The 24,159-nt window shown below is 39.1% G+C and overlaps 2 protein-coding genes across 5 annotated transcripts in view; one reads left to right on the top strand and one right to left on the bottom strand.

Moving 5' to 3' along the window:
- Nucleotides 1-15,536, bottom strand: part of STRN3 (striatin 3) — a 104,947-nt gene extending 89,411 nt beyond the window's left edge. For all 4 annotated transcript variants that reach the window (XM_040257170.1, XM_040257172.1, XM_040257171.1 and 1 more), the window contains exon 1: nt 14,884-15,536. In XM_040257170.1, coding sequence (XP_040113104.1) covers nt 14,884-15,165 — 282 coding nt within the window. In that variant the 5' untranslated portion in view covers nt 15,166-15,536. The remainder of the gene's footprint in view (nt 1-14,883) is intronic.
- AP4S1 (adaptor related protein complex 4 subunit sigma 1) overlaps nt 14,450-24,159 on the top strand; it is a 45,226-nt gene continuing 35,516 nt past the window's right edge. The window contains exon 1 of the mRNA XM_040257175.1: nt 14,450-14,756. The gene's annotated coding sequence lies outside the window, so the exon portion shown is untranslated. The remainder of the gene's footprint in view (nt 14,757-24,159) is intronic.

The raw sequence follows: 24,159 nt of genomic DNA, 5'->3' as shown, positions 1-24,159 counted from the left end.
TAAAAAGATACAAGTCCCTAAAATTTATCTCCTGTGCAACTTTTCTCAAGATACAACCAGATAACATATTTCAGCCAAATAAAAGACTAGATAAGCCAAACAGGAGGCAGAAAGGGAACCAATATAAAAAGGTAGGGGGAAGTGGTGGGAAGGGTGGTGGTGGTGCAGGGGATTCTCCTTTATGAAGAGGGCAGAAGTTTCAGAATAGTAACTATACGCAAAAGTCTAGATCAGAGCAAGGAGAAGGACAGTTCTGAAGGAAGTTCTTCCCACTCCAATTCCTCCACAAAAAGAGGCAGAACTAACAGACAATGTGATGTGCTGGAGTCTGAAAACCCTGACAGATTAGTAAAAGCGGGGGTGGGGGGTGGGGGGGATGGGGCAGGGCAAGTAACTCCAAGAAAAACAAAAACTTTACAGAAAAGAAACAGGACTCATAGTACACTTTTTGACCCACAAATTATACATAAATTATTATACTTGACCTATTATTTGTATGGTCATAATAACATAAAAGTTAACGATTTACCTAACTTTATTACCTATACTGAAATACGGTAAAAGGAGACGTGAGAAGTGTGATAAACCCTCACAGCATATACAGGGTTAGGTCCTTTATCCATGGACTCTGGCATCCACTGGGGGTCTTGGAATATACCTTTTGCTGATAAAAGGGGACTACAGGAGAAAAAGTTCTGAAAAGATATACACCCAAAAGCAGTGTTGTTCCTAGAAAACTAAGATTATCAAAAGAATCACTACATTTGACATTTCAGTAGCCTTACTTTCATATATTACTTTAACAATAACTAAGAGTCGGACACGACTGAGCGACTTCCCTTTCACTTTTCACTTTCATGCATTGGAGAAGGAAACGGCAACCCACTCCAGTGTTCTTGCCTGAAGAATCCCAGGGACGGGGGAGCCTGGTGGGCTGCCGTCTATGGGGTCGCACAGAGTCGGACATGACTGAAGTGACTTAGCAGTAGCAGCAAGAATTAAAAACTAATGTAAAAAATTTACAAAATAAATAAAAGCAACCAAGTCCAACCACATAACAAAAATTCAAAACATCATAAAATAAGGTCTTCATGATAAACAATGGTATATGTTAAGCTTTTAAAGAAATCAAAAGAAAACGGGGAAAAGATAACTCGTTATAAGTACCAAGTTCAACTTGCTGTTTGATGATAAAGTATCCTTCAACAGTGTCTGTGTCTCCCTCTCTTCCTCTCCTCTCTTTATACATATGCATAAAGAAGCAATTCATTTCTGAAATATTTGTTTCAATAAAAGAAAACACCTATCATAATGTTTGCTGGGCCTTTTTTTTAAAATAAGGAAAACAGAGAAGTTGCCAATAATCCTACGACCCAAAGATCACAAAGTTTAATTTAGAACATTTATAGTGCGTTGTTCAATATTTTTTAATATAGCTGATTTCACACGTAACATGGATCTCTGCTTTTCAGCTTATCATAAGCATTGTGTAGTCATTAAACATTCTTCATAAAAATCATTCACTATTTTTGAGAGAAAATAGTAACCCCCATGCCATGCATTAATCCCAAGCACAGATTCATTTTAACTGAAATTGTGATCTCTCTTACACTATATTTCCCACAAGGGGGAGACAGAACTTTTTTCTAAATACCTTATAATAAAAAAGTTTGGTTTCGTTCCAATATCAAATGAGGAGATAAGGGAAGAGTAGTCATTTACTACTGATGTTATCTCTATCTGGTGGGCTTTTTTCCCTATTACATACTACAAAAACTACAATTCAGTTTCTCATATCTAACAACTTAAGTGGAATGTCCTCAGCAACTTCACTCATTAAACAAAGATTTAGCAAACACCTATTATGAGGCTTCCCTGGTGGCTCAGTGGTAAAGAATCCCTCTGCAATGCAGAAGACACAGGTTCAATCCCTGGGTCTGGAAGATCCCCTGGAGAAGGAAATGGCAACTCCCTTGGATCCAGTATTCTTGCCTCGGAAATCCCATGAACAAAGGAGCCTGATGGGGTATATAGTTCATGGTGTTGCAACAGTTAGACACAAGTTAGCAATGAAACCACAACCACCCTCACCATTATGTGCCAGACCCTTTACTGTCACATTAGGTATACATGAGTTTTCTAAAAAACGATAGAGCCCTCCTGTCAAAAAGTTTACAATCAGTCTTAAAGAGGGAGGGGAGTATTTTTAGAATTACAAGTTACAGTAAATATTAAGAGCAAAATGACCAGGGTATACGCTGATATATGCAAAGTATAAAGATGTGTAATTAAATACTTTTTAGAATCTCAACTGCACCCCACCCTCTCTTTTTTAATATGAGCTTATGAAAGTCTGGTCTACTTTTTAAAACTCTGGGGAAAAAACCAACAAAGGTTAATTTAGGTCACTCTGAAATAGTTTTATTGTCTGAGACAACTGTTGGTGGCATATTATCACACCCATCCATTGTTTCTCTATCACTGTGTTTATTCCTCTTCTCATCCACCTACCCCCTTTTTTCCTATTTCATTTTTCTGTCTTTCTCACTCTTTATTTCCTCAGGACTTCAGTAACAGACTTACAGCTTAAATAGAACTGGTTAATTAATGGCTTTCAAAGCTAAAACATTTGTGATTCCTAACTTAAAATTCAGACTAAATGCAAGCCATGAAACAACAAAGCATCATACAAAATTTAGTTTAAATATTACTAAACAAAAATGCAATATAAAAGAGTTTATTTTGAGGCAAAAGGCTGGTTGCTCACACATTTAAGAACACAGTGCAGGGACTTCCCTGGTGGCCTGGGGCTCAATCCTTAGATTCCACACAAGGCAACTAAAACCCAGCACAGACAAATAAATAAATGAATACTAAAAAAAACAAAACAAACAAAAAAAAAAAACCCACAACAACAACCAGAGACAAATGTTTTCTGAAACTTCAACACAACCATTCAACAATAGTGGGGTAGTTAAATCAACTATGGCATGTACACGAAGTAGACTACTATGCAGCTGCTATTAAAACAAACAAACCAAAAAATCGCAAATGTTCTCCACTAACAGACTTCAAATTCCAGGAAACAAACGAAAATGCAAAGTGAAAAACAGGTATATAGTTTATGAACTGTTGTATCAGAAAGAGAAGAAAATCAGTATACCTATTTGTTTACATCTATCTGACACAGAAACTGGAAGCAGGACTTCCCCGGCAGGCTAGTGGTTAAGAATTCGCCTGCCAATGCAGGAGACATGAGTTCGATTCCTGATCTAGGAAGATTCCACATGCTGTGGAGCAACTAAGCCTTTTCAACACAACGACTGAGTCCACCCATAAGCTGCAACTACTGAGACCAGGAGCAGCAGCTGCTGAAGCTCACACGCCTAGAACCTGTGCTCTGCGACGAGAGAAGCCACTGCAGTGAGAAGTGTGCGTGCGCATCGAAGGGTAGCCCCCACTCACCACAACCAGAGAAAGCCCTCACAGCAACAAAGACTCAGCATAGCCAAAAGTAAGTAAATAAATAGAAGTTTTTTTTTTTTAAAGAAAAAAATACACTGGAAGGATACATCTATTACTAATGAAAGTGGTTACTAATGCAGAACTAAGGGTGGACAGGCTCATGGTACGCACAAGATTTAATTCAGAACCATGTATTAACTTAAGAGAAGGCAATGGCACCCCACTCCAGTATTCTTGCCTGGAAAATCCCATGGACGGAGGAGCCTGGTGGGCTATAGTCCATGGGGTTGCTAAGAGTTGGACACAACTGAGCGACTTCCCTTTCACTTTCCACTTTCATGCATTGGAGAAGGAAATGGCAACCCACTCCAGTGTTCTTGCCTGGAAAATCCCAGGGATGGGGGAGCCTGGTGGGCTGCCGTCTGTGGGGTCGCAAAGGACTGAAGTGACTTAGCGGCAGCAGCATGTATTAACTATTCAAAAAATAGAGAGTCCGAAATGTTTTAAAAACTTTTACAAAGTCTATCTAAAGATGATCCAAAATATCACTACGCATTTATAATTGCTCAGTTACATACAGCCTTTTAAATCTTGTGACACTGAGCCTATTCATTTAGTCATTTGTTTACAATTCTTTACTACTGAGGTAGTCCCAGAATTACCTTAAGATGGCAAACATATTGGTCAAAAAAGCAACTCAGCAGCACCTGGATTCATTACCTGTTTATTGTTTTCTGTTGAATAAGTCATTTAAACTCTTGCCCATTTTTCCTTCTAAAACAGAAATACTTGTTACCTATGATTTAGGGAGGGTGTCAAAATTAGAATGATTCCCAATGTACAGAAAACACTCTTTAAACGTTAACAGGTGTGGGACTTCCTGGTGGTCCTGTGGCTAAGACTCCCTCCTCCCAATGCAGAGAGCACAAGTTCTAGCTCTGTCAGCGAAGTAGACCCCACATGCTGAAACTAAGAGTTTGCACCCCACAACCCACAACTCAGACTTGGTGCAGCCAAATAAATAATTTAAAAACATTAACGGGTGTTATTCTTAAACAGTTTTTTTTTTTTTTTATGGACACATACTGCTTTCATCTATGTAACCAAACACCAGAGTGTTTCAAATGAATCCAACGAAAATTTGCAGCATACTCAAAATCCAGGAAATTCTTGTTAACAAGTAGTTTCAATGTACTGGAAAGCAGGAAGTGAAAACAACAAAAAAAAGGAAAAGCACAACAATATAAACATACACAGTGCAAGCCACTGTGAGTGCAGAGAAGGGGTATATACTGCTCGCTTAACCTATCAGTAGAACCAATGACAATCTTACAGGGAAAGTGTTTAGAGAACAGGATTCTACCAAAATCCTTAAATGACTTTTATCATGCAGGTTCCCAGATCTGGCTGAGTATCAGAATCACCAGCTATACATTTTAAAAACACAGATTCCACCTCCAGACTACTGAATCACAATGACCAGCGAACGACTGTGAGAATCTGCATCATGATTATTATAACTAGGTATTGGAAACACCACAGATCTTACTTACAATTAGAGACTACTATTTTATCTTCAGATAAAATAAATTTAATCAGTGCCTTTGGTAGCTTCACTGGAAAGACAAGTAAAGGGAAGGGGATATTATAATTACTTGTTCCTTTAAATTATATCATTAAAGCACCTTTTAAAATAAATAGGTGTTGTAAGTAATGACTACCACTTACTGAACAATTACTCATAAATGACTGGAAACAATGCCCAAGACCATTCCATCCCATGAATGTCAATAGGAGGAGATACAGACAATTGAATTTTTAAAAAGGCAAAAGCTCTGAAACAGATACTTCACCAAAGATGACACACAGACGGTAAATTAGGTGCTTAACACCATATGTCATTAGGGGAATTTCGAATTAAAACAAGGGATCACTACACACCTATTAGAATAACTAAAATTCAAAATACTGACATCAAATGCTGACGAAATATGGAGCAACAGAAACTGTCCCTCAGTGATGGCGGATATACAAAACAGGTACAGCCACTCTGGAAAACTGTTTGGCAGTTTCTTAAAAAACTAAACATACTCTTACCATACACTGGAGCAATTAAGCTCCTTGCTATATAGAGTAAATGTCGATGTGCAATTACTCATAATTGCCAAAACGTGGAAGTAACAAAGACGTCCTTCAATAAAGTGAGGAGACAATAATCTGTGGTACAAATGTACAATGAAATATTAATTCAGGACTAAAAAGATCAGGCCACAAAAAAACAATTAAGGAGGAACCTTAAATGCACACCACCAAGTCAAAGAAGTCCATGTGAAAAAAAACTACACACTGTATGATTCTGATTATGTGATCTTTTGGAAAAAGCAAAACTATGGAAGACATAGTTAAAAAGAGCACTAGTTGTGATTTTCCTGGCAGTTCAGTGGTTGACGCTCCACACTTCTACTGCAGGGGGCACAGGTTCAATCCCTGGTTGGGGAACTGGGAGTTGCAAGTGTGGTTTTGGTTGGTGCAACCAAAACCAAACAACAAAACAACAATAAAAAGAGCAGTATTTGTCACGCATTTGGGATAGGGAGGAAGGAATAGGTGGCACATAGGGGATTTTTAGGGCAGTGAAAAATCAGTGGTTACCATAAAAATGGATGCATGTGATTATATATTTGACAAATGCCAAAGAATACACAGGACAGAAAGTGAACCCTAATGTAAACTATGGACTTTAGTTGATAATGTTGGGTTCATCAATTTTAACAAATGTACCACACCAGTAGAGCTTCTAATGTTAGGGGAGGTTTTGATGGGCAAGGTGTTATATGGAAACTGTCAGGTCAGTTCAGTAGCTCAGTCGTGTCCGACGCTTTGCGACCCCATGCGACCCCATGAACTGCGGCACGCCAGGCCTCCCTGTCCATCACCAGCTCCCGGAGTTCACCCAAACTCATGTCCATCGAATCGGTGATGCCATCCAGCCATCTCATCCTCTGTCGTCCCCTTCTCCTCCTTTACATATGTGGAAACTGTACTTTCAGCTAGATTTTGCTATAAAGCCAAAATTGCCCTAAAAACTAAAGTCTAAACAAAAAACAACAAAAAAGTCTAAACAACTAAAAAACAAAATTGATCTAAAAACTAAACTCTGAGAAAGAAAATACAACTTGCAAAAAAAAAAAATTAAAAGGCATTTTTAAAAAAATGCTTTTTTAATAAGAAAAATATATTTCAAAGTTGAAAAAAAGTAACAGAGGCCCTGGAATCCTCGTGCATTGCTGGTGGGAAAGTAAAATGAGGCAGTCACACTGGAAAACATTTTGGCAGGATCCTCAAAAAAGTTGAACATGACCTAGCAATTCCATTCCTAGGTATATAATAGGAGGACTGAAAAACATACATTCACACAAAAACTTGCGCATATATGTTAATAAAAAGTGTAACAGAAACACTCAAATATCCACCAGCTGACAGACAAAATGTTGTATACCCATACAATAGAATGTTATTCAGCCATAATGAGAAATACTGTACTGTTATCTGCTACATATGGTTGAACCTTGAAAACATTTCCTTAAGTGAAAGAATCTGTTCACAAGCTATATATTGTGATTCCTTTTATATACAATGTCCAGAATAGGCAAATCCTTGAGATATAAAAATCACTCTTATAGAGACAGAAATTGGTGATTGCCAACAGAAAGGGGGAATTGGGACTAATTGCTAATAGGGACTAACTGCTAAACTGGGTTCATTTGCACGTGATAAAAATGTTTTGAGATTACAGAGTGATGATGAGGACAGAACATAGTCATACACTAAAAACCACAGAAATGTAGTCAATCTTCTGTATCCACAGGTTCTGCATCCATAGTAGATTCAACCAACTGTGCATGGAATATAGTCAGAAAAAAAAACTTCACAAAGTTCCAAAAATCAAAGCTTAAATTTGCAACTGCAGGCAGCTATTTACATTGTATTTACAACTACTTACATTGTACTAGGTATTAGAAGTAATTTAGAAGTAATTTAAAGTACAGGAAGAAGAAAAAAAAAATAAAGTACAGGAAGAATATGCAAATACACTATTTTTATAATGGACTTCAGAATCCAGAGATAGAGGGGCAAGGTGGGTGTGGGAGTCCTGGAACCAATCACTTCACAGATACTGAGGGACAAGTGTGAATTATATTGCAATTTCATTAAGAACTTAGGGTGGCCCTAATGGATGAATGTTCCCAAGTTACTTAACATCAAGAGCTAACATCAGGAAAGATGTTTTGTGCTTTTCTGACAGAAGACCTCATCACCACCTGTGAAGTATTCTCATCCTCCAACACCACCCCAAAGAAGAAAATAGGCCAATTTGGATCAAGCCCCTATATCCAACTAACTAAATTACAGGGGAAAACAAACAGTACAATGGAATGTGAACTGTACTAGGGAGGGAAACATGCAGCAATCACAGACTCTGGGAATCTTTACAGGACCAAAGACTGATTCCTTCAACAGAAAGTAGCAAGGAAAAGGAAGATGCAGGGGGTGGTTCCAATCACAATGTGTTGTTTGGATCTTGATTCAAACAAACTGTTCAAAGATAAGTGTGAAAACTAGTATTCAAACAGCAGGTATTTGACAATATTAAAAAATTACTCATTTTTCTTAATAATTTGGTGATGCAACTACAATTCTCTTTTAAAATCTTTATCTTGTAGATATATACTGAAATATGCACGGATGAAATTGCATGTTTCTGGGATCTGCTTTGAAATAATTTGGGATAGGGTAGTGGACAGAAGTAAAATAAGACTAGTCATGAGTTGTTACTGAGTGATGAGTGACAAGTTTATGGGTGGTTTTTGGTATTTATTTTTCACTGTGCTGGGTCCTCACTGCTTTGCTCTGGCTTTCTCTAGTGGTGAACGGGGGCACCTCTTCGTTGCAGAGCTTAAGGGCTTCTCACTGCGGTAGTTTCTCTTGTTCCGGAGCACGGGCTCTAGGAGCGAGGGCTTCAGCAGTTGTGGTGCACAGGCTCAACTGCTCTGCAGCATGGCTGAATCTTCCCAGACCAGGGACTGAACCCACGTTCGCTGCATTGGCAGGCAGAGTCTTATCCACTGCACCACTAGGGAAGTCCTGATAACTATGTTATTTGTGAATTTGTTTAAAACTCCCCATCATCTTTAAAAACTAAAGCAAGAGTACATATAATACAATCATACTTACAATATAAAGGATAAACTCTTAAGAGAGGAGCATATATGGAGGAAAAGTGCTAGATTTCTCAAGAGAAATCATGCAGGAGGAACACTCTGACCCAAAACAATGGTAGTAAAGGAATTATAAGCACGGATTAAATCAGGGTTATTTCCTCAGGTCAGTAGCTAGGCTTCAAAGATATTAAAAGCCAAAAAAATTTTTTAACTAGAAAAAGCTCCAAAGCTTTCAGTCTATATGCAAAGGAGACTATTTCCAAAAAATTAACAGTCACTAAATTAAAATACATGTATTAGGCTATTGAGACTATCCATATTAAAAAGTCCCTTGAATCACTATAGTAAAGTTCACACGTCCAGTGAAGATCTTTCCTGCTTCAGAACTTCTTCTAATGCTGTTGTTTTCCTCTGAAATACCTGTAGTTAGGTACTCATACTTGAGATCTAAAAGTGTCCATAGACCCACAGAGGCTTCACAAAAATTAAATGAGTTATGGGTACATCATACTAAATGCTGGGCTGGATGACTCACAAGCTGGAATCAAGATTGCTGGGAGAAATATCAACAATCTCAGATATGCAGATGATATCACTTTAATGGCAGAAAGTGAAGAACTAGAGAGTCTCTTGATGAAAGTGAAAGAGGAGAGTGAAAAAGTTGGCTTAAAACTCAACATTCAAAAAATGAAGATCATGGTATCTGGTCGTATCATTTCATGGCAAATAGATGGGGAAAAAGTGCAAACAGTGACAAATTTCATATTACTGGGCTCCAAAATCAACGTGGATGGTGACTGAAGCCACAAAATTAAAAGACACTTGCTCCTTGGAAGAAAACCTATGACAAACCTAGACTGTGTATTAAAAAGCAGAGATTATCACTATGCCAACAAAGGTCCATATAGTGCAAGCTATGGTTTTTCCAGTAGTCATGTATGGATGTGAGAGTTGGACCATAAAGAAGGCTGAGCACTGAAGAAAGAATTAATGCTTTCCAACTGTGGTGCAGGAGAAAACTTGGGAGTCCCTTGGACAGCAAGGAGATCAAACCAGTCAATCCTAAAGGAAATCAACCCTGAATATTCACTGTAAGGACTAATGCTGAAGCTCCGATACTTTGGCCACCTGATACAAACAGCTGACTTACTGGAAAAACCCCGATACTGGGAAAGACTGAGGGCAAGAGGAGAAGTGGGTAACGGGATGAAATGGCTGGATGGTATCACTGACTCAATGGACACGAGTTTGAGCAAACCTTGGGAGATAGTGAAGGACACGGAAGCCTGGCGTGCTGCAATTCATGGGGTTGCAGAGTCGGACACAACTTAGTGACTGAACAACAAACAACAACCTATGTATTAACTTAAAATAATTCTTGACATATAAAAACTGCTCAATAATTGCTTAGGGAAAGCTCACTATCTACAACGGTTTCCCATTCTATTTATTTTCTCAACATCCTGTTAATTTCTGATTTACCACATTATATCTAGAGTACAATCTCCAACAGCAGCAAGTTCCTTGCTTCATACATCATTATATATCCAGTACATAGCACAAAGTAACACTCAAATATAGTCACTGAATAGTCATACTGAAATCAATAAACCCAAAGACTCAACATTTTCAGAAGAACCTACTGATCTCTTTAGCATCTACCAATGGGAAGGATGATAATAAACATTAACAAAAACAGGGAATAAAGGAGAATGATCAAGTTAAGTGCGCCTTGGTGGGGGGAGAGAGGGAAGCATCTGAGATGAAATAAATAATGGATGTATTGACTCTGAAGCAGAAAATTTACACAGAAAGTTAGAAATATTTCTGAGATATCTGAAAGTCAAAGATACAGTAGTGACTAACAACATGGCTTCCAGAGGCAGCCTGCCTAGGTTTAAATTCCAGCTCTGCTACTCTTAGATTACTTAACCTCTGGGCCCAATAGCCTAGCATCAAACTAAAGAAAATAACAACAACAAGAGAAACCAACTGTGCCCAATTCATTGGGTTTTTAGGATTTAAGGACTAAATACTGAAGCACTGGAAAAACACTTAGCAAAAACAAGCAAGCAAACAAACAACAACAAAAAAAACCCCACTGTGTATTTCAGAATTTACAGTAAAAAGAACCAGAAATGCAGCTAACAATAACTGAAACCAAAGTAGAAGAAACATATGAAGAAAGATGATAAGTAGATCAAAAGGAAAATAAGGGATTACAGAGTAGAGGCCAAAGAAAAGGATTTTGAGGAAGAACCTCTCAACAGCAGAAAGTGCTGGTTAAGTATTTATGATCTGTAAGAAGGCAGCAAGATTTGGCAATTTGAAGGTCAACCACCGACAGAAAAAAGGGTCCTATTAAGCTCAGTGGGGAGTAATGAGACAATAGAGCAAAAAGATTATACAGGATTAAAAAGTAAATGGAAAAAAGAATTATGTATTAATGGTCCCCAGACTTTTTGTTTCCAAGACTTAAAAAACAGGGAGAATATGACATAAGATTATGGACTCTTAATTCTACCAAATAATTTTTTTTTTTAACTGTCTGTCACCATCATTTGAAATAGAAAAACTGCCTAACAGCAAGACTTTATGAAGGCTGAAACTCTCAATAAAAGGAGTACTTTAATGAAAAATCTCTACATTTTTTTTTGTAATTTCATAGTAGATTCACAAAAATTTTGTAATAAAAAAGGAACAGGATTTGCAAATCATTATTCTAGACTATCTGAAGGAAACTCTGACAATAATAGATTAGAAGAGAAACACTTACTGCCCCCAATTCAAAAGGAACAAATCAAGTTATGTCTGAGAGAAGTATCTCGTATTAAGATTTTTAAATGGCAGGATCTGTCTAGTTATGAAAAGTCTGTATTCCAGAGTATGCAAACACAGACGCTAAAGGTTTATATTTGCTGGAGTATTAGTAATGTTAGAATACAAACACCAGGACTATATTTTCTACCTATCACTTGTGTCATAACTAGACCTACCCATGTCATGGGGGCTCAATAAAACTCTTTTGAAACAGACTGCAGTGGTGTGTATGTCGTTGTTTAGTTGCTAAGTCACGTGTGACTCTTTGTAACCCCATGGACAGTTTCCCACTAGGCTCCTCTGTCCATGGGATTTCCCAGGCAAGAATACTGGAGTAAGTTGCTATTTCCTTCTCCAGATGATCTTCCCCACCCAGGGATTGAACCCACGTCTCTATAATAAATTGTAAGTCAGATTGTATTTTTACAAAAAATACTAAGACTAACAGCAGTTTCAAGAGTGGTGAGAAGACCAAAGGCTTTGGATTCAGATGAACCCAGGTTCAAATCTCAGTTGCAATACTTATAGCTGGCAAACAGTTACTTACTTTGCTGAAGTGTGTCTCCTTATCTGTAAAACAGGAATGATATCGACCTCATCAGTTTAAAATACTGATGAAAGGGCAGTTCCATTCTATATAACGCGAACTGGCTAAATCCTAAAAACAGTCCATTTTTTTCAAGTCCTAGGCCAATTCAATCCAAATCTCTGGAAGACGAAACAGAGGCCTGCATATTAGGGGGGGTTGGGGCGGGAGGGATTACCAGTGATTGTCAGTAGCACTCTCACTTAGAAATCACTGTCCTGGAGCCTTACTAACATAACAGAGTTTTTACCTGAGTCCCAGGTAAGGAACCCTCACAAAAATAAGAGTTTTAAGACATTCTTTGGTTTAGCTCCAATCTTCTAAGAAGGAGCTTTATCCAAAATTCCTTTTACAGAAAAGAGAACCATACTGCAAAGTTTTGGTTTAAAAACCTTTTCAAAGCCAGGAAAAATAAAATCCACGTTGAAATTTTACATCAAAAGGAGGGACAAGTCATTATTGAATAGTTTTAGTACTAAACACTTTAAGTAATGTATAGATGAACAGTATACTCAAGGCTGTATACCAAATGATATGCAAGTTATCTTACTTCTATGTTATATTTCTTAAATTAAGTCTAAGTTTACAGTTTAAATCTATTCATGCTTCACGTAAACTCTCCCAATACATTTTCCATACATTTTAAAATGGACATCTCACCAGCATTCTTACTAAAGACTTTAGACATGTAAAACAAATTCAATATTCTAAATTAAGTAGCCCAATAAAACATTACAGAGAAATATATAGAACAAAAACACACAATCATGAACATTTTGTTCCAAAAGAATCAGTGTGAAATAATAAAAATTCCTAGGGGGGGAAAAAAAATCAAGAGTCTAGACAAACACCGTGTAACTTCTTCAAAGTAAGTAAACAAAAAGTTTAAAAATGGCTATATCTGAACTAATGTGCCAACAGCAGATAGACTGAAAGCAAGCAAGCAAAACGAATTTTCTTTAAAAGACTTCTGTCAAGAGAATTAGAAGGCAAACCAAAAGCTAAGGTAAACAATGTAGATCTCAAGTTGCACAGATTTTTACTAATTCAGACACAAGTAAGACATTTTGTGAAGCTTACCAATGACTAATGTATTCGCTAACTTAGAAAGTGTTTAAAGCTTTTCCACAACAGTACAAAGGTTATAAACGCTGTATTAGGGACTAGTGAAGTATTATTTAGTGAGCCTAGGCTTCAATGCATTTGTAAATGCAGAAATAAATGCCTCACATTGAATATTTTTTTGCACATGGTGTAATAGAAAGTTGTTCACCAACAGAACTGTTTGTCCCAGATATTTTAAAGCAGAGCACACACAAAAGAAACAACACTTTTGACATGTTATATTTTTAAAAGCCCAATAGTATATCAAAGCACTAAAACACTGAATTGCCAACCTGATAAAGTGAATTCACTTTTTGATAAAGTGTCAAAATATGTTTTACTTTTTAAAAGTTTTGATTTCCCCCACTTTGTAGAGACAAAAAGTCGACTGGTTCAATATCAAACTGAAGATGTGTGTATTTGTTTGAAGACAACCCTTTTAAGCTAATCCAATCTTCTTTCAACACTACATTTCCCTAATCATTCACCCCAGACATATATGACATGTATATCAGCGAACAATACCGCATACACTCTAAATATACAGCAGTCTGAAGAACAGGTGCAGCACTATTTAGATGCATGCTTTTTTCCTTCTAAGCCTAAATTTGCCTTGGAAAGTGATTTTAAAATAAACACAAACATCCGAAAGAGTTGAACAATCCTTTTAAAAAGATGTAGCTCTTCTGAAATCCAAGACATAAGCCCTTAAACCACCACCATCTTCCAAAAGTTAGGTGAACCAATATCTCAAAAGTTTCACCTGAAGACCGAGTCCGGCTCAATTATGAAGGCTCCTAAGGATATTTAACTCTGCTGCCCCTGTGCGAGCTGGTAACATGAAACAAATACGTTTTACTCCAAGCTAACATTAAATCTTTTCTCAACCCTTTCCTGAAGACGGCTGATAGTATGGTTTGGCTTTTTGTGTGTAAAGACGGGAATGGAGGAGAGGAAGGCCTGGTGAAGGGTACTCTAAAAGAAAAAGTCGGTACAGAGCAGCGTTGATGAGTCAGTCACTAAGGACGAACTCAAAGAGAATCGAAGTGAATAAGGCAGCATCCCAGGTAAGAAGGTACTTAAAAGTTGGCGGTAGGAAATGAAAACTTCACAGGTCAGCCGCAAGCCATTGTGCGCGGCAGCAGCCCTGGAAAGAAGCGTGGCTGTCAAAGAGTAAGGGCTCCCAACTCCGGGGGAGGGGGACAGTCACGCCAAATCGGAGACAGGGGGGTGATCCGGGAAAAGGTGGTAAAATCCCCAACCCAGTCCCTCTCCTCGGGTTCTCCATCTTAAGAGGCACAAACAGGAGCCAGCGCGGTGCCCGCCAGCCCCACGCCGGATTCTCCCACAGAGAGGAACTCGGCCCCAAACCCCGGAGGCCCGCGCAGAACGCCTCCGGAGGAGCCCCCGCAGACGCCATACTAAAAGCCAAAATGGCTGCCCCAAGGAAGCCCGCACCGCGCAGCCAGTGAGGTCTGGGTAACAAGCTTCTGCGGGAAAGGGGGAGGGGGGTTCTAGAAGAGCCGTCTCCAGGACTATCGCCCCCCCGAGCTGCACAGGTAGGTTCCTCTCGGTCTCCCAAGGCCTCGGGTTCCGAATGAGAGGCGTCCCGGCCCCACCCCCCCCCACCCCCGGCCGGGAACCCAGCCGCCGCAGCCGTCCCGCATACCGACCCCAGCGAGGTACCTGTAGTTCGGCCCGCTCCACCTCCCAGTGCGCCCGCTCCATCTCGAACCGAGCCCACTCGTGCTGGATGTAGTGCAGGATCCCTGGGATAGTGTACTGCTGCGGCCGGGACAGCTCGGGGCCTGCCGCGGGACCCGCTCCCTCGGCGGCCGGAGGACCCCCGCCGCCCGCCGCTCCATTCCCCCCTGGCGAAAGGCTCATGTTTCCCCCGGGTCCTTGCTGCTGCCGTGGAGGGGACGCCATCGCCGGGCCGCCACCACCGCCTCCGGCGAGCTCGTCCATTGTGTGTGGGGCCCCGGCCGGGGCGCAGGGCGAGACGCCGACAGCTGGGGGAAGGGCCGGAGAGGGTGGCCCCGCGCTAGCGGCGGGGCGGAGGCCGGCAGAGAGAGGGGCAGGGAGGGGGTCGTTGCTGTATGCCTGCCGTGGGTCAGAGCAGGGAGCTGCCGGCCGCCGCCATTACAGTCCCTCCTCCATCTGCCCGTCTCACTCACTCACTTTAGGGGAAGGGGGGGCCGCGGCGGGAGTGGGAAGCGGGGGCAGGGTTGGGAAGGGGATAGACGTAGGGCCGCCGCCGCTCCCGCGCAGCATGCTGGGTAGAGAACGCCGGGGCCGCCGCTCGCCTACTAGCCAAATAGAGTCCGGCCTCACCCTACGCAGGCGTACTGAGGACGCAGTCGGCCTGCCGTTAGGGGCGGAGAAAGCTCGGCCCCGCCCCTAGGCCAGCCCCCAGGCTCGATGGAGGTGTCTGGTGGCCAGGACCGGAGAGTGGGTCACCGTCTCCGACATTTGGGACGGAGTCGGTTTCTGCCTTTTCAGGAGGGGATTTCCCTCGCTCAGCCAATCCACACAGCGCCGTTTCCCACTCAAGAGTCTCAGCGGCGCTCCTGCCTTCGGAGTTGGGTTTTAACCTGAGTGGTCCCTCTAGCCGGCCGCAGCCGGTCCCGGATTCCTGACGTTTCTTTTGCATTCCTTGCGTGTTTCTGGCAGTCCCAGAGGATCGGGCCTCTTTCTCTGCTTGTCACCCGCTCTTTCTCTGGTTTCCTAGCACCAGTCAGTTCCCGGGGCTTTGGGGACGTTCTCTTTTGGCAAATAGCCCAGATCCTCCAGGAAGTGAAGACTGATTCCCTGTCTCCGGGCTCTGGTTCCAAAGTCTGTGCTCCCCCCAGTCGCAAGTTGCAACCTGTACCACTTTGCCTCCCTGTTTTCCAATTCTGGGGTGGGCTGTGTTTGGGGCATTTGAGAGAGGAGCAGGAGCGATTGTTTTCATTTTCCTCTTGGGAGAAGGGAAGGTGAAAAACTTTAGATCTTGATAGTGGGTAGAGGGAGAAAGAAAACTTATAAAGGAGGCTGATTAACAGACGTTTTAGAAGTGAATGGGCTCACAAATATTGTCATTCATAGCAGAATCTTTTTATTTATTTATTTCAATTGGAGGCTAATTACTTTACAGTATTGTAGTGGTTTTGCCATACATTGACATGAATCAGCCATGGGTGTACATGTGTTCCCCATCCTGAGCCCCCCTCTCACCTCCCCTTCCCATCCCATCCCTCTGGGTCATCCCAGTGCACCAGCCCGAAGCACCCTGTGTCATGCATCGAACCTGGACTGGTGATCTGTTTCACATATGATAATATACATGTTTCAATGCTATTCTCTCAAATCATCCCACCCCTGCCTTCTCCCACAGAGTCCAAAAGGCTGTTCTATACATCTGTGTCTCTTCGGCTGTCTTGCGTATAGGGTTGTTGTTGCCATCTTTCTAAATTCCATATATATCCGTTAGTATACTGTATTGGTGTTTTTCTTTCTGGCTTACTTCACTCTGTATAATCGGCTTCAGTTTCATCCACCTCATTAGAACTGATTCAAATGTATATTTTGTAATGGCTGAGTAATATTCCATTGTGTATATGTACCACGGCTTTCTTATCCATTCGTCTGCTGATGGACAGATCAAAAGATCATAGCAGGATCTTTTGATGGAAATAGAAAATAAGAGCATTGTGAAGACAAAATCCTGGATGAGTGGCTAAAAATGTTTTTCTCGATTGTTTGTGTAAATATAATATACACATAAAAGACAAGGTTAATCTTTTTAAGTACCATAGTATGTGTTTTTATGTGCTTAGGTTGCCAGGAAACATTCTTAATGAACTAATAAGCTTCTAAAAGTTAATGTAGCTAATAATTATTTGGTTAAAAAATAGGACAAAAATATTTAACAACCTAAGAGAAAAGATTCATTAATTACAGCTGTGCCAGGAAATCACATATAAAATTCACTGCATTAATTTTTTTTCTTCTCTACTACCAATAAAATTTTCACGACCATTTAAAGTGTAATTTCAGAGAGATAAAGTGATACATCTTGTTTTGTCCTGTCTGCTTTACTGCTATTATTGTTTAATGGAAAGCAGATTGGACTTCTTACCCTTGCTGCCATTTTTTTTTTATATATGAAATAAGGTCTGAGATCACAGCATTAAGAACTATCTCTCCATTTTATAGCAACTAACATACAACCTGCTTATTCAATCTTGTTCTTTTTAAAGGGGCCTCATAGCAGGTGAAAAGTTTACAAACGCTATACTGCCTCAACACCTATTATACACCAAAAGGAATTTGTGAGACGATGTGGCTGACCTCTCTTACACTGGCATCAAAAGAAGAGGAATATACCCACTAACATTTCCTGATTGTACATCAAGCTCAAATAAAGACTGGGTTTATATTTTTCCTCCTCATCCACCTTCAAAACAACAAACTTTCTTCTATTACCCATCATGTTAAGTGGCACTGCATTCAAACCTGAGGCCTGGCAGTCATTCATTCTAGCACCTTCCAGTTCCTTTCTCAGTGTTTTCTTTTATCTATCCCGTTATCTTCCTTAGTTTAAACCTTTCCATCTCTACTCTTTATCCACTTTCTACTATCACTGATGTCTGAGTGATCTTCAAAAGGTAGGTCTGATCCTGTCATTCCTTGGTTACACTGTATTAATGATGACCAGATTTAGAATAAAGCCCAAATTTTATCATGGCATATAAAAGTCCATCTTATTGCCTAATCTACCATCACACCATCATGGTACCCCATTCTTCTCTCCAGCTAAGCTGCACCATTTTGAGTTCAGAAAATGTATTATGCTGTTTCATTCCCAAGAATTTAATACATGCTATACCCAACTGGCTTTCCTTCCCGTCTTCCTTCAAAACTCAAATATTTCCTCCTCCAAGAAGCTTATTATTTAGAGACCCTATCTTAGTAATAGTATCCCATGCTGAACTCCTAATACTCACTACATTTATTTATTTTATTTTTTTAATTAATTTACTTTAATTGGAAGCTAATTACTTTACAATATTGTCATGGTTTTTGCTATACATTGACATGAATCAGCCATGGGTGTACATGTGTCCCCCATCCTGAACATCCCTCCCATCTCCCTCCTCATCCCATTTCTCTGGGTTGTCCCAGTGCACTGGCTTTGAGTGCCCTGTTTCATGCATAGAACTTGGACTGGTCATCTGTTTTACATATGATAATATACATGTTTCAATGCTATTCTCTCAAATCAGCCCACCCTCGCCTTCTCCCTCAGAGTCCAAAAGTCTATTCTTTGTATCTGTGTCTCTTTTGCAGTCTCGCATATAGGGTTGTCATTACCATCTTTCTAAATTCCATATATATATGCATTAATATACTGTATTGATGTTTTTCTTTTTTACTTACTTCTGTGTGTATAATAGGCTCTGGTTTCATCTACCTGATTAGAACTGATTCAAATGCATTCTTTTAAATAGCTGAATAATATACCATCGTATATATGTACCATAGCTTTCTTATCCATTCGTCTGCCGATGGACATCTAAGTTGCTTCCATGTCCTAGCTATTGTAAACAGTGCTTTGATGAACCTTGGGGTACATGTGTCTCTTTCAGTTCTGGTTTCCACAGTGTATATGCCCAGCAATGGGATTACTGGGTCATATGGCAGTTCTATTTCCAATTTTTTAGGGAATCTCCATATTGTTCTTCATAGTGGCTGTACTAGTTTACATTCCCACCAACAGTGTAAGAGGGTTCCCTTTTCTCTACACCCTCTCCATCATTTATTGTTCGTAGACTTTTTGATAGCAGCCATTCTGACTGGCGTGAGATGGTACCTCATTGTGATTTTAATTTGCATTTCTCTGATAATGAGTGATGTTGAGCGCCTTTTCATGTGTTAGCTATCTGTATGTCTTCTTTGGAGAAATGTCTGTTTAGTTCCTTGACCCATTTTTTGATTAGGTCGTTTATTTTTCTAGTATTGAGTTGCATGAACTGCTTGTATATTTTTGAGATTAATTCTTTGTCAGTTGCTTCGTTTGCTATTATTTTCTCCCACTCTGAAAGCTGTCTTTTCACCTTGCTTATAGTTTCCTTTGTGGTGCAAAAGCTTTTAAGTTTAATTAGGTCCCATTTGTTTATTTTTGCTTTTATTTCCATTACTCTGGGAGATGAGTCATAGAGGATCTTGCTGTGATTTATGTCACACAGTGTTTTGCCTATGTTTTCCTCTAGGAGTTTTACAGTTTCTGGTCTTGCATTTAAATCGTGAATCCATTTTGAATTTATTTTTGTGTATGGTGTTAGAAAGTGTTCTAGTTTTATTATTTTATAGATGGTTGACCAGTTTTCCCAGCACCACTTATTAAAGAGATTGTCTTTTCTCCATTTTATATTATTGCCTCTTTTGTCAAAGATAAGGTGTCCATAGGTGCATGGATTTATCTCTGGGCTTTCTAGTTTGTTCCACTGATCTATATTTCTGTTTTTGTGCCAGTACCATACTGTCTTGATGACTGTAGCTTTGTAGTATAGTCTGAAATCAGGCAGGTTGAGTCCTCCAGTTCCATTCTTCTTTCTCAAGATCACTTTGGCTATTTGAGGTTTTTTGTATTTCTATACAAATTGTGAAGGTATTTGTTCTAGTTGTGTGAAAAATACCATTGGTAGCTTGATAGGGATTGCATTGAATCTATAGATTGCTTTGGGTAGTATACTCATTTTCACTATATTGATTCTTCCATCCATGAACATGGTACATTTCTCCATCTATTTGTGTCCTCTTTGATTTCTTTCATCAGTGTTTTATAGTTTTCTATATATAGGTCTTTTGTTTCTTTAGGTAGGTTTATTCCTAAGTATTTTATTCTTTTCATTGCAATGGTGAATGGGATTGTTTCCTTAATTTCTGTTTTCCCATTGTTAATGTATAGGAATGCAAGGAATTTCTGTATTAATTTTATATCCTGCAACATTACCATATTCATTGACTATCTCTAGTAATTTTCTGGTGGTGTCTTTAGGGTTTTCTTTGTAGAGGATCAAGTCATCTGCAAACAGTGAGAGTTTTACTTCTTCTTTTCCAGTCTGGATTCCTTTTATTCTTTTTCTTCTCTGATTGCTGTGGCTAACTTCCAAAACTATGTTGAATAGTAGTGGTGAGAGTGGGCACCCTTGTCTTGTTCCTGACTTCAGGGGAAATGCTTTCAGTTGTTCACCATTGAGGATAATGTTTGCTGTGGGTTTATCACATATGGCTTTTATTATATTGAGGTATGTTCCTTCTATGCCTGCTTTCTGGGGAGTTTTTATCGTAAATGGGTGTTGAATATTGCCAAAGGCTTTCTCTGAATCTATTGAGATAATCATATGGGTTTTATCCTTCAGTTTGTTAATGTACATTGTATTTAAGTTGTCTATATATGTATTCCTCAGTGACACTCATACTAAACACTGAAAGCAAGACCTGCGCATACCAGGTACTGTAAATCTTTGCTTTTGTATTTTCTTTTTTTTTAATTTCTGAATTGGCTGCTATTTTTCAGATACTCTTGTTAGTCCTTGGTGATCCACTGAGAATCAGACAGACATAATCTCTGCCTTCACAGACTTTCCAGTCTAGTTTTAGGTAAATTACTTAAGCACCAAACTCTCTTACTTTCTCAAACTCTTATTCAAATCTGTCTTAAAACTGTCTCTTGTGCTCTCTGTTTGAAGAATTCCAGTTGAACTTCTCTACATTCACTTTGTCTATGGTTTCATAAATGTCCAACAATGCAATCCTAAACCATATTCTTCCCAGATCATGGTCATTTATCTGCAGATTGTAACCTCCTGGAGCGGCAGGACCTATGCATCTTATGCCTCTGTTGTTGGAAATGGTACCCCTAGTACCTGGCACAGTGAAATCTTCAATAAATGTTTGAGGAATAACGTAAATTCAGACTGGACTTATGTAAATATTTTTTCTTCACCTCAATCATTTTTATCAGTTTTTGCTACCATTGTACCAATTGTCTCTTGAGGTTCAATGACCAGAACTGTCCTGAGTACTAGTAGTAAAAGGCACCAAAATCATCTCCTCTTTGGGGAAAATATATTTTACACCATTGATATTGTACTTTGTGTACATGACTCCTGTGGACACTCTGCAGCAAGCTCCTAGAATCTTGACCTCTGTAGGTAATAAGCTTTCCCAAGCTCACCTACAACTTACCTGACTGGAATGTCTTCCCTAAACTGTGGCTGAGTCATTTCCTGTCTTCAGTATCAACCTTTAAAACTTGCTATTTGTTGTATGGTTTCGGCAGTCTTGATCATCTCTCCTCCACTCCCATTGATTCTCCCAGTTTCAGTATACAGCTGCTGATGTTCAAGAATGGCTGCCTATTTATGTCTTTAATCAATTTTGAATTTTAAGGGTCTTTTTTCCCCATTAGCTAATCTTAGACACCTCTGTGCTTATTACATCTGACCCAAAAGAGACTTATATTAATATATCATGTGCATATATCAGCAAAAATATGTTAAGGAATTCTGGCTTTTAAAAAAGTCAGAATGGCTTACACTCAGATACCTTCTCCTTAATTACTGCAATACCTGATGTACAAAGTGTTTTGACCCTGACTTGGAGAAGTGTATAACCTCCTGTAATTACTCACCAGTTTCATGCCTTGCTGACTATGTACCTGACATCCCTCTAACAAAGAGCTCAGACTGGTTCACAGTCACTGGTCTAGTCATCTTTTTCCATCATCTGAAAAGATTGTGACAATATTCTTATCTCCATGAAGAGAGAAAGCGGAAATAAGAGTTCTGGGTCACTTCTACAGCTCTTGATAGAATAGGAAGTATTTCTACTCTTAGATCAGTGAGTGTACATGTTTATTTGAATACAAAAAATAAGGTTTTCTTTCACAATTCTGCCTCTCCTGTCTTGTCAGTGGGTTCAGTATTTACTATCTCTGGCTCACAAATTATTTGCACTTTTGAAATCACTTTTAAGGTAGTTTGGGGGTGATTCAGTCACTTGGGAAAATTGTATAGTATTTATAAATATAGACAACAAACCAATATTAGAGCCCAGAGAAAGATCCTTGAGAAAAAAGTTGACATGTGTTCCAAAACCAAAGGAGTAAACTGTGCAATGCAGAAGTAACAGAAAAGAAGGCAGCTTTGACCTGCACTGCGGTTTTACCTGCATGATAAGATCAGATACCTACCTCTCATTAAAGCTGCTGCCTGTGGCTAGGAAAAGTGTAAAAATACATGCACAATACTAGAACTATTCAAATAGTGTATTGTGTGGAAAAGAAAAGGCAAAGCACCTTCGCAGATTATAGAAAGATAGGCACCAAAACCTTTAGGAAATTCAGCATGCTATATAAAATTCCAATCCAAGTTCTTTCCTGAATTGTCTCCCGGGTAATATGAGTCAGAAGGAAGTAGGCTGTGATAATACTGTATAATAGCTAACTCATAGAGATGTCAAAACTGAAGGGAAAAAAAAGGATTGCCAAGAACCCAGTTCTTCCTGAACGTTGGCTTAAAATGAACGACCAGGTCTGTAAACATGAGAACCAAATGACTGGCAAATGTGACAATGGGACATTGCCAAAACTTTCCTCAGTAATAATTTAACAATCTTGAAAATGTGATTTGTCTCCTGTGGTGGCAGCGGGGAGAAGGTTCAGAAGAATGGTACCAGACATGGACACCTTGTCTGGGCAATCTCTGCTGAAGATAGTGTTTTCTTTGGAAAATATTTTAAATTTGGCAAACATTCACAGGAACTCTTTTCTTTATAACAACACATTTTTAAAGATGGTAACCTCTAGTTTTCTCTATTAATAGACCAACCTAAAGTACATGACAATTATCCTACAAAAAAAGATTCAAGAATTCCTTTGAGCATATTAAAATAACACCTATTCCTCCTTTTGTATTATAGCTTTCAATATAGTAATTGGATATTATAAATTGTATTGTGTGTAGACTTTTTTATTTAACTTTTTAATTTTGGATTCAGTCATGCAAAAATAGAAAAACATCTGTTGAACGGCCATTTTCAACAATTATCAATATTTTGCCATTCTTATTTCACCTATTCCACTTTTTTTTTCTGAGTAGAAATTTTTTTGACTATTACAAAAGTTTAACAAAGAAGTTTACTGTGAAAATATACACTGCTTGATTTTTATATGGTAGTAAATCTAGCCCTTTAGAGATGGGACATGTGGAAGCAATTAATTTCTTTGATGCACACAACCTCTGTATGTAATACAGTGTTATATGTGTGAATTATACTCATTCCAAGGTTTCTAAAAGTGATGAGACAAGTTTCTTATATTACTGCCGTTCCACTATTGTTCTGTCACCTACCAATTGCCGTTTCGACACATGCATATATTGCATGATTCGTAAAGGAATCAAATCCCCAAAGACTTCTTGGACATGTCCATCACCATTTAACTTCAGTGATAACTTCTTGTCCGTAACTTTTTTTCAACTCAAGAGGGTGAGCCTTGCTTATGGTGTATACTCAGCAAGCTCAAAGATACCCTGAAACAGAATTCGTGGTCTCTCTCACACTCCCTCCCATGCCCAGCCCTGGGAATGTTTTAAAGTAAATGCCAAGCATCATTTTATTTCATTGACATATACTTCTCTAAGTATTTCTAACACAGTAGGACCTTTTGTATTTTTTCAACATGCCACAATACCATTATCACATCTGTAAAATTAATGGTGATTCCATTATACAGTCTAATCCCTAGTTCATAGTTTCCCCAATTATCTTAAAAAAATTTTGTTTAAGTTGGTGATTTCAAACTAGGATCCAAACAAAACCTACATATTTCCTTTATTTGTTGTATCTTTAGGTTTTTTTTTTTTGGATTTGTCTTCCTCTGAGCCCCACATCATCATATCGTTTATTTGTTGA

The sequence above is a fragment of the Oryx dammah genome, unplaced genomic scaffold (genome assembly GCF_014754425.2).
Source record: "Oryx dammah isolate SB20612 unplaced genomic scaffold, SCBI_Odam_1.1 HiC_scaffold_16, whole genome shotgun sequence".
Taxonomy (NCBI): Eukaryota; Metazoa; Chordata; class Mammalia; order Artiodactyla; family Bovidae; genus Oryx; species Oryx dammah.
The sequence above is the reverse complement of the archived record's forward strand: the minus strand, read 5'-3'. Positions and strand labels throughout refer to the sequence as shown.